This window comes from Solea solea, chromosome 17 (assembly GCF_958295425.1).
Source record: "Solea solea chromosome 17, fSolSol10.1, whole genome shotgun sequence".
In the NCBI taxonomy this organism is placed as follows: domain Eukaryota; kingdom Metazoa; phylum Chordata; class Actinopteri; order Pleuronectiformes; family Soleidae; genus Solea; species Solea solea.
Window position 1 is genome coordinate 8405172 of NC_081150.1, and position 11558 is coordinate 8416729.

At 42.8% G+C, this 11558-nt stretch overlaps 2 protein-coding genes across 2 annotated transcripts; one reads left to right on the forward strand and one right to left on the reverse strand.

Moving 5' to 3' along the window:
- Window positions 1-620: 620 nt before the first annotated feature.
- Window positions 621-3360, forward strand: ccn2a (cellular communication network factor 2a). The gene is made up of 5 exons (XM_058613906.1): window positions 621-901; window positions 1068-1284; window positions 1385-1636; window positions 1729-1940; window positions 2059-3360. The coding sequence occupies exons 1-5, from the start codon at window positions 839-841 to the stop codon at window positions 2353-2355; spliced, it is 1041 nt and encodes a 346-aa protein (XP_058469889.1). The 5' UTR covers window positions 621-838; the 3' UTR covers window positions 2356-3360.
- Window positions 2258-11305, reverse strand: chga (chromogranin A). Its single transcript, XM_058613905.1, has 8 exons — window positions 11032-11305; window positions 10667-10716; window positions 9205-9298; window positions 7920-7988; window positions 7736-7840; window positions 6668-7015; window positions 5597-6000; window positions 2258-5307 (listed from the first exon to the last, which is right to left on the reverse strand). Exons 1-8 carry the CDS (start codon window positions 11075-11077, stop codon window positions 5224-5226), a joined length of 1200 nt encoding a protein of 399 aa, XP_058469888.1. The 5' UTR covers window positions 11078-11305; the 3' UTR covers window positions 2258-5223.
- Window positions 11306-11558: the final 253 nt, after the last annotated feature.

The following is an 11558-nucleotide window of genomic DNA, read 5'->3' on the forward strand; positions in this document are numbered from 1 at the left end:
GAGAAACTGCGGCACTGGAGTTTGGAACAAGCACCTTGATAGATAAGCAGCTCAGGTTAATAATGACACAAAATGGCTTTCCTTTCACCAACAGCTCCTCTTCCTTTGCTAAAGTACAGACTGCCCGCGTGCCTTTGAAGTAAAAGCTGCAGGCTTATGATCCTAACCACCCATTACACATCAATCCGTTTATTAAACCGAGGCATGTTTATGTGTTTCTTTACGAGTTTACCTGTTGTTTTTAACTGCCCATCTTTCATGTAAAGCTCTTTGTGCTTCCTTTTTTTTTTTTTTCTGATCTTCTTCCTCTTTTTTTTCTGAGAATTAGGTACGGCTGTCTGTTTGTGAAGTCAGTCTTAAGGAATTCCCAGTGTGGGGTCCCTGGTCTCTAACCAGACTTAGCCTCCTATTTCAGATGAAAGCTGTTCTGAGACGGTGTTGTTTGGCCGAGCAGCAGAGCCTTGCCTTCAGACAGCAGGAATGTGGGATGTCTGGAGTGGGGGTCAGGAAGCGAGGAAAGAATGCCAAGTATGTCCATGTTTGTCCAGGGCTGGCTCTCCATTCAGCCCCCAGTGACGTGCTGCGAGGGCCAGCGAGTATAAAGGGAGCTCGCCTCTCCAGTCAGAACTCAGATCAACTCCTCTACTGAAGCTAAACTCTAGCTTATACCAAGAAAGAAAGAAAGAAAGAAAGACATTGACCGGAGCAGCAAAGAAACGAAAACGAGATCGACTTGATCAGAAAAAGGTTTCTCAAGCTCAAACTCGAAGACTCAAGGAAGACTTTCTAAAGAAGACTTTAAGGAAAAACTAGAATTTATTTCTGCAAGGAAGAAAAGATGTCTGCTGGACTGAAGAAAATGATTTTGCTGCCTTTCCTGTGCATCATGCTCTCACACATGGTAAGTCCAAAAAGAGAACGATTGCATTGTTTTAGTTTTACAACTGCATTTTATTTGAACATTGACTCTTCCAACTTTTATTGCTGAGTAAGCTCATTGTGTTGTCAGTGTGCTGAATGCAAAGCTCTTGCTATAATGCAAAATGTGGCTTTGATATTTACCTCAGGCTGCAGGTCAGGAGTGCAGCAACCAGTGTTCGTGCCCCTCCACTCCCCCTCAGTGTGCACCTGGAGTGAGTCTGGTGCTGGACGGCTGTGGCTGCTGCAGGGTGTGTGCCAAACAGATGGGAGAACTCTGCACCGAGAAAGACGTGTGTGATCCCCACAAAGGCCTTGACTGCGACTTCGGAGCCCCCATCAACAGACGCATCGGAGTGTGCACAGGTGAGCCACGGTGAAATCTGACTCCACAGCAGGAGTCCACTGTAAATGCCCTCAGCTGTGAACTGAATCATGACCTCTGCCCTGTTGATTCCTTCCACAGCTCGAGAAGGCGCCACCTGTGTGTTTGGAGGGATGGTGTACAAGAGTGGAGAGTCTTTCCAGAGCAGCTGCAAGTACCAGTGTACCTGTCTGGATGGAGCTGTAGGCTGTGTCCCTCTCTGCTCCATGGACATCAGGCTGCCCAGTCCCGACTGTCCCATGCCCAGACGAGTGAAGGTGCCAGGAAAGTGCTGCGAGGAGTGGGAGTGTGATTCTCCCTACAGACACAGCTTCATGGGCTCAGTTTTGCCTTGTAAGTTAATCTCTTTACGGGCATCATACTGCATGTTTTTTAATATGCAAATGAGCTGTAATCTAATCCTGTGTTTCCTCTTGTTTTTATAGCTTACAGAGAGGAAGAGACCTATGGCCCAGATCTCTCCTTGATGAGGGAGAACTGCCTGGTTCAGACGACTGAATGGAGCGCCTGCTCTAAGACCTGTGGCCTTGGCATCTCTACCAGGGTCACCAACGATAACCGCGATTGCCGCCTTGAGAAACAGACCCGATTGTGCATGGTGCGACCCTGCGAGTCACATCTGGAGCAGAGCATTAGGGTGAGTCTTTGTTCTCTACGGAGCTGCCCCCACACGCTTCACATAAAACACGAAACACACCTGAACTCACAACGAACGCCTGCTTATGTTGTCTTTGTCCTCCATTGTCTTCCTGCAGAAAGGAAAGAAATGCATCCGTACTCCCAGACTCTCCAAACCCATGAAGTTCGAGATCTCTGGCTGCACCACCACCAAGTCCTACAGGCCCAAGTTCTGTGGCGTCTGCCTCGATGGCCGCTGCTGCACCCCCCACAGGACCACCACCCTGCCCATGGAGTTCAAATGCCCCGATGGACAGGTCATGAAGAAGCACATGATGTTCATCAAGTCCTGCGCCTGCCACCACAACTGCCCCGGGGAGAACGACATCTTTGAGTCCATGTATTACAAGAAGATGTTGGGAGACATGGCGTGAGCCACTCAAGGACGATCAGAGCTTATGACTTGAAAAACAAAAAAAAAACGCAGAACTCCATCTCATTTTGCAGCTCAGTATATATGTTTTTGTTTTTTTTCACGTTTAAGTTTGACATTGTCTCATTGTAAAGGTAGTCCAGACACTTTGTCTGAGTGTCTGTGAGTATTTTATGGCTGCTGAATATCAGCCACATAGACTCAGACAGAGGGCTGCGTAGCAGCTCCGAGAGATTCCTGCACTATAACTATTGACAAGCCTGCTGTCAGGTTCCACCCATTCCCCTTGAAATGTGTCCATTTTACAGTGTGCATTTTAAAAACCTTATCTAAACCTTTGCCGCCTCTAAAAAATGAGGTGTCTAATTACTCCCTCCACCCTAAGTCCTGACCAGACCTGCGCACTTGTAGCAGCTGTAGAGGGAGCATGCAGACCACAGCAGGCCAGTGTTCCCCTGTCCAAACAGGTCTGAATGTGTCCTTGTGCGTGTGTGTGTGTGTGTGTGTGCGTGCGTGCGTGTGTTTGTGTGCATGTGTTTGTGTAAGCACAGGCCTGAATGTCAGCCTTGTCTGTGTAAGACGCTGTTCACTCTCCTCAGAGTGGAGGAAAGGTCAGAGTTTCCGCCCAGCATGTGGATGAGAAAGCAAGCAGCGCCCTGAGTTTAGGGTTAGATATGGAGACAGTGGGCTTTGCCACAGCACTGAGGGAAAAAAAAGAAAGAAAACATGACTATTCCTGATTCAGGTCAGAAGGAAGAAACGAAGACGTGACTATTTTGTACAAAATGTACGAGGAACGACTGGAAGAATTGCAATTTCATTCCTTTTTATTGTCGACATGTAAATGTTGTACATATTTGTATAGTTTAAGTTAATTTAAAAAGCCAAAATGTTGTGCTGTGCTTTGAAAAATGTATCAACAGTGTATTTTTATTGAGAAGTGTGACAAAGATGTTACATGTTTGACTTTGTAGCTGGAAATAAAATGTTATATTTTTATACAAAACACGCTTTCCAGATGTGTCTTTAATTGTTATTAATTGATAACTACTCTTCACTCATTACATCCACTGGCTGACATTTTTAACATATTTAAAGCCTTCAAACAGCACTGACTGCAAGTGATTATTACTTTTGAACACGAATGAAACATTTCCACTGTGTCACGTTTGCAGCTTGAGTGAAAAAAAGTAAATAATAAAGCTGATTGAAAGGATTTGTAATCCTGTAATGTTATATAATTGACCTCTAACCATGTGCGCGAGTTTTTCCTCTTTGTTGAATTTACATAAGAAAACATCTTCTTCTGTAATGAGCTGATACATTAAGAAAGTGTGTGACCGCTGATAAAGTAAACAATCGGAGTAATATGACGAGATTGTTTTTGATGAAGAAAAAATAAACCCCACTGTACAATGTCGCCACCTGGTGTCCAATTCACTTTGTTGTCCTCAATATTTCTGCATTTATAACAAGGTTTTTCCTGATGAATGTGTTTTGCTGCAGATTATAATACAGTGTGATTAACGGCTAAGAGGTCTGCAATCAAATAAAATCCACTCTGTTTATAATGAATGTGTTACCAGTTTCAAATAGTGATTTAACTGTGTTATATTTTTTTTATTCTTTGAATATTAATATAGACATAAAAGGTTGTGGATTTCGACTGCGTCTACAGCAGCTATAGTTATATAAGTTGCCAGAGAAAGTCAAACTTTTCTCCTCTGCCTGCAATCTATTTTTGTCTCGTCTCAATCCGTTTATTTATTTATTTATTTCACCTTTGCTCAAGCATCGCTCTCTCCTTAGCTATTACTCATCAGTAAGAGTCACCCACTCTGCAGCGGCTGATTGACGACTCCTTCTCATTAGCAACGGCCAAAGCATAATAAATCCAGGATCAAAACGTTGTCGTCTAAGAAATGAACACATGTACTATGGAATGTGATGAATCATGTTTTCAGCTCCATCGCCCACAGACACAAACAAGTGCAGACTCAAACTATACATGTGAATCGATCGTCTCTCTGCAGCGAGGAGCTTCATTCACTATGAAGGATACAAAGTTTATTGCACATATTGTATCCAAGGAATCTACCAACCAGCTTTCCAGATTCAAATTTATTTTTTTTCTTACACAAATTTCATACAGTTTCAGATTACAATCTGGCCATTTTGTCTGCTAAAAATGTTCACTTATTGCCTTGGCGTGACTAGACTCGACTGTATTTAGAATAATAAACAGGCATGTATCTATTCTTGTTCCTTATAATATTTAAGTAAGCATCTCAAGAAAGAGCCGTGTACATGTACAAACTCATGGTGATAGTGTGTTTATACCTGGATCTGCCTTAACCTTTCACATAAATCAGTGTGCAGGATTCAAAAATAATCTGAAAAGCAGGCGACACGCATTTGCAAAGAAAGGCAGCGATGATTGTCAGAGAGGAGAAGAAAGAAAAAGGGAAAAGGCAAACTGTCGTCTTTCACTTGGCAGAGAGATTTTCCCCCGTCAGGAGCCTTGCTGAATGTTGTGTTGTGATTTGTGTTTTAATGCAGAGAAACGGGTGCATTTGTTTTGTTTTAGTATTTATGTGTGTGTGTGTGTGTGTGTGTGTGTGTCCGTGAGGGAGGGAGGGAGGGAGGGAGGCGTGGGAGACTGTAGCAGTGTGGACATCCTCGAGAGAAACAGCAAAAGATAAAAACTTGTTACATATTCACACACTATCTATGGAAACCAGGCATCTGGTAAAGCGGAGGAGGACGAGGAGGCAAAGGAGGCAAAGGAGGTTGCAGCAGTGTCAACCAGCCTCTCTCTCTCTCTCTCTAGCTCTCTCTCTCTGTCTCTCTCCCGCTCTCTCTCTCTCTCTCAGCCTCGTCGCAGCTCATGGAGTTTCTGGGCAACATTTTCCAGCTCTGACTCAATGGCTGCCAGGCTTTCAATCTCAGGTTCCTGCAGAGATAAGAGAGAGAGAGGACAAAGAGAGAGTTTTTAAGAATTCATATAACAAATTCAACCCCTGAGTAATGTGTTACATGTCATTTGTTACAAAGTGCCACACTATTTCTGCTCCATTTGTAGCAACAAGCAGTCTATAACATGATAAACTGCGGGGTTTCGAGGTGCTGGTGAGCTCTAACTTGTAGACAAATAATGTATGCTAAGCTAGGCTATCTGTGACATAAGTGACATTATCTGTAGAGACTTCTTTGTTAAGAGATAAAAGGCGTGAAATGTTCACCTCTGACTTTCTACTGGCGCTCCCCTCTTCCTCCAAACCCTTCCTCTCCTCTGGTGACCTTCCTGCGATCATCTGCAGCTCCTTCTCCTCTGGACTCTTCTGTGCATCTCTTTTCTTCTTCCCCTCTTCGTCCTCTGCAGCCTCCTTCGAATGATGTGCGAGCTGCTGCGCCTCCTTCCTCTCGGCTTTCTTCTTCAGTCGCAAGCCTTTGCCTCTCTTGTTCCACTGCTTGCCGCTTTCCTTGCTCCCTCCCTTCACGTCACCTTCCTCTTCCTCCTCATGTTTGTTTGAGCGAAATGAAGATCTCTTGTCTTCCTCCTCCTCCTCCTCCTCACCTTCCTCACCTAGAGTCTGCTCTTTTGATTTGTGTCTGGGTGCATCTGGCTTGTCCTCAGATGCAGCACCTGGGAACAGCAAACAGAGTCGACATTATCGTCCTGACACACCTCACACACAATGCTCTCCATCAGCAGGATTGCACTTCTTGTAATCAAACGTCTCTTGCCAGCTGGCAGCTTGGGCTCCAGTACTGCTAGCTGTGCTTTATGGGATTGAAAAGCATGGCGAGGTAATTAGTTGACTTGGCTGAGGCTCCCTTTTACAGAGTATGTACAGTATGTACCTGTTCATTTAAAAAAAAAAAAGAAAGGAAAATGATGATGAAAGATTTGACTGCAGATTTAACCTCAGTGTGCTTTTTGAAATGTTGGTAGATGTGAAACGATCTACCTCCTAGCAGCTAATTTAAATTCGAAGTCATGGAGATGTTTAATCATTTCTGTTTCTGTGTGTGTGTGTGTGTGTGCGTGTGTGTGTGTGTGTGTGTGTCTGTCAGTCTGCCAGCATCATTGGCCTCGCTCCCTCCCCCCAACCTGAATTTCATCTGGTTGATGGAGGCACTTCCATCAATCAGCCAGTCCTGTGATGGCACGCTGTTACATTTACTAGGCAGTTTTTTTTGTGTGTGCTGCCTTCAGAGAACTTCAGTATTTTAATTTGCTTCGATAAGTAAAAACAATTATGACTGAACATAGTTTGTTTTTTGGTGTTAAAAAAACCAAACTATATTACCTTTCTCCTTCTTAGACAGGTTTTCCTTTTCCTCCTCCTCTGAACTCTCCTCTGAATGTGCTCTCTTTTCTTCTTCTTCTTCCTCCTCATCCTCATCCTCATCCTCCCGTTTTCCAGTCTTCCCCTCGCTCCACTCATCCACAGACTCAGAGACGTGACCTCCTGGGCTCTCGTCCTCTTCCCTCTTCACCGGCGTCTCCTCCATGATGTCAACACTGTCCTCCCGAGAGTCTCCATCTTTGAGGCTCTCAGCCTTTTCTTCTTCTCCGTCCCCGTTTTCTGTCTTTCTTTTCTGGGAGAGGATGGATCGTTCGCCGATGCTTCCCAAGGCCTCCAGCATGGATCGATCTAAAATAAATGGGAGAGGTAGAAATTTACTTAAGTAGAAGGAATTGATTTTTCAGTGATGCTGAAAAATGTATTAGAGGAGTTATTCTCAGCCACAGCTGTACAACTTCACACAGTTTCTGTCTAATGGAGAGAAATCAGTAAGTTCGATTTTTACAAACATATAAAAACTACTTTTTTAACTAAAGCCTGACTGATTCATACATCAGAATTAGTAGATTTCTGTCTGTCACAACTGGACATGGTTGTAGATTCTGAAGAAGTTTAACCCTAAGACGAGAGGCGAACCTACGACAAAATCTCCAGATGCTCTGGAAAGATCTTTTCTTTCCATATTCGTCAGTGCTGCTCTGGTTCTTTCCTCACAGCTCATCCAGAGTCTGTGCGGTGTTCTGTGAGTCTGGAAGCCTCAGTGCGTCTGACCTGATTCTGTCCACTGAAAACATTGGTTTGAATTCACCTCAGCACTTTTTCTCTTCTCCACCGTTTATCAGCCCTATTTTTTGCTGACAATGGAATACAGGCAAAACTGGAAGTCGTGCATCATTTTTTGACGGATGGTGCATTTAAAGGTGCTGATTATACTTACAGTGCCTTTCTCAAACTGCAAGTGACGGAAATGTTGTGGAAGTAAATAAATAAACACAATAACAATGCAGCAGAGTGGACACCTTTGTTCACGTCAGTTTCCCGTGAATCATCGCGACGGAAGAAACTCACCAGAAGCGTCGTCTGCAGTCTGAGGAGTCTGAGGAGTCTGAGGAGTCTGTGTCATCGCAGCAGGTTCAGCCGCGTCTCTTTGCACCTGAGCTCTTTCTTGGCCTCCTGAAATTAAAACATGATATTATTCAAACTTCCTGTCTGTGCCTTCACGAACGTAGGCTTTGGCCGATCCGTGACTCACCGTGCACAGCGATCTCCTGCAGCTCCTTCAGAAAGTTTTGATGGCGAAGGATTGTCACAAGTCTGTCATCTGCTCACACACACACACACAGATAGAAGACGATGACATGATACGGCAGCAGGGTAAAACACAGATATATGTCTTTCCTTTTCATTTCTTTTTAACACGACTCAGCACTTTGGTTCAGTGATTCGTCAGAGTTAATTGCCCTGAAATGTACTGCTTTCAAAGCAAGCGCACAATTAATCATTTGGCTCACAGTGACTCCCCGCCAGTGAATTAGAGAACCCGGACTTTCTGCTGAACGCACAGATGGCACCGCACACTGCACACACACACAAAAAAAGACACAACGACTGTGCTTTCATGCTCTACTATCAGCCTGTGATACTCTCGTATTTCTCTCTCTCGTTTCTTCGTTTCCTTGGCTATGACTCCCCCTCCTTTCCTCCCCCCCTCACCTCATCCCTCGGGTGGATTACAGTTTCTCTCTCACAGAACCAGCTCAGTGACAAATGCTCAGAGTATAGTGCTCTGATTGATTTTTTTTTTTTTTTTTTTTTTTTTACAAGGACGGCATCAAGGTAATACAATGACCATGTAACTGAATAGCCTTCCATGAGTGTTAGTGATCCTGCTGTATATTATAACACTCTGCAGTGGGTTTTTCACCCAGCAGTCACTGCATTAATCCATTAACGTTGAGATGTACAGGCCTCGTGCAGCAGCATGCAGATGCGAGAGGAGAGAGGATGTGATGGCTTTCATGAAAATGATGCTGTTCTCAAGGTTGCAGTTCAGGCAAAGTGAAAAAAGAAACTTAATAGAAGCATGACGATGATAATGAGGAAGATAGTGACAATTTACATAACTCACAGTGACATGTTTTTGTTAAACTATATGAAAAATAATGAATCACATGCATAATCAATGAACTTCTTCATTATTTCCTTCATAAATGTAGTTGTTTGGTCCACAACATTTCAGAAAACAATATGCATTGTTGATCACAAGTGTCTCACATTTTAAATATTTAGTTTTTCTGGTGTCTTATTCATTAATGAGCAACAAAATAATAATATTTAAGTAGCTAAAAAAACAGAGAATTAGTTTTTAAATAACTGATTCATAGCTCCAACCCTAATATAACATATTGTAAAGAAAAGTTAACAATAATGATGCGTTTATGCTGAAAATCTCAACATTCCCATAACTTTTCGCTCATAAAAATGGGACATTAAAGATGGGGTTTGTCCAAATGTCTTGGCCTGTGGGAACGACTCACCTGTCCTCAATAAGACCAGACACTCCTGACTGACAGGCACGGGGTGAGGCCTTGATAACACGTCTGCCAACGCCTCAACGATACATTTCATCACCTGTGGACAAAGACAAAGTTTGGTTTTAAAAACCTCCAGATCCATATATTTGTCTCATGTCTAGAAGTGAGTTGTTTTAACCGGGTCAGACTGGAATAAGAAGACACAGTTTAACGAATTCAAATAATTCTGTTTCTCTTTGAACGCATTTCTGCTCCTAACTCCACCAGCTAAAAGAGTGAAACATGAACATCATTTCAGCTCCTACTGTACTGTGTGTTCAATGTCAAACCATTCCCACATGACTGATCATTTTTAGTTCCTTTCTCTCCTTTGTTCTGCTTCACTCTGCCAGATCTTTGGCTGCTGCTGCTGAGTCAGTCCTCACAGTCGACACACACACAGCTTTTGAACATCGTCCACATCTTCCCTTTATGTATTTATCTCTCCAAAACCCATTCTGGAAACGACCTTCCCTCACAACGACTCCTGTTCACTGTAAAGCCAAACACAAACTACCTCTAACTGTCACCTAACCTCACTTTACGTCACACCTCATAAAATATGTTTATCGTCATTGTACATTCACACTTTACAACATCATGTGGTACGACATTGCATCTGTAAATACAATATGTCAGTATAGTATTAAGAACTATACAACTCTCATATTTTACAGTGACACATCTTAGACAATGTTTTGCCTGATGAGAACCCATGACGATTTATGGTCCCATTATTACAGGAGAATATCAAATATTATAACCACCCACACACACACCATTCCTCCCTCTCTCCCTTTCTCTCTCTCTCTCTCTCGCTCTCTCTCTACAGAGCAATGGATCCAGTAATACCAAAACATGTCAATGCTCTACTCTCTGGATGGTATGTATTGATTTTAACAAGGTCACAGTGAGGGAACTTGTAGTGGAGAAGCTACATGAATGAGTTCAATTGCTCAGATCAGACATTTTGTGTGTAAGTGTGGCAAACCATGAAACAATTAAAGCCACAATGTGATGAAACAGTATTTGGTACAGTGCATCTCTGATTTCTGTGTAACTCAACTATTACATTTTGTATTACAGTACAGTAACATCAAGGTAATGTGAGGTAGCATTAAGGTAGAAGTGTCTCAATGCAATTTCCAACGTGGCAGTAACAACAGTAATGGTGTCATTATATTAAACAGTAATACCATGTTATTTCCAGGTAGTAGCTTGGTTATGGAAATTACAATAGGCTATGTTATTATCATCCTATTAGTTAGTGATTACTATTAAATGATTTCCCTTTAAGATAAATCATATTATAACCATATTGTTACTGCAATGTCATTTAAATGTATCATACTATTTACACGTAATGCAACAATATTTCAGATACAAATTATATTACAAGAATAAAGATGATTAAAAAAAATTTTACCTTCACGTCTTCATTCTCCAGCTGACTTGAAGTCACTGGCAATGACAGAACTGCAAGAGAAAAGCATTGAAATGAAGATGTTGTTATTGTTTAAAAACAACCCGTACAGATGTGATGATTTCCTCAGTAATCGTGTTACAACCCCTCACACTGTGTGTGTTAATAATGTGAGTGTCAGCGTCAGGGACTGTGAATGTGCCAAAGGTGCATTCAGGTGAATTCTCTGCGTCTGTAGCTGCATATGTAAGGACGCGTCTGTCGCTGTCCTTGGTGCTGAAAACCCTCACATAATAATATACGCACAACGAGCAGCCTCCACTGTGACATCAATTAACTTCACTGCACTGAGAGGATGCTTGACTTACCGCAGTTGGACAATACTGTCACTATGAACAGTCCTCTCCCGATCATGTTTGGACACGAAGCTCTCCAGGAATAGAAAAAACAGCGGAGCTTTATGTCAGAAGGTTTGTTTTTTTTTTTGGTTTTTTTCCCTCCGTTTTCAAACAAGTCCAGTGGATCAAGGACGCATTCTGAACCAAAACTTATCCGCCTTTCGGGTATTTCTGGAGAGCTAAATTCTCCTGAAGCGTCGGTGACCCGACACACTCCGTCCTCTCAGGTCTCTCCACCAACACCTCAACGCGACAGCGCCTGCCTTTATAGGGCGGTGTGGACACAGGAAGTGACGTCACCCGAGAACAAATTATTTGCTGATGCACCTGATCATATACCTAAGTGGTTGTCAGGGCGTGTACAGGTTTAAAGCGCCTCACAGGAAGTGGACTGGTTCATATGTGATATAGGTTTTGTTTATTTAATTTCACAGTATAAAAAAAGAAAAAGCCCTTAAATGACCTTAAATCCAAAACCTGAACTCTGCAAAGATAAA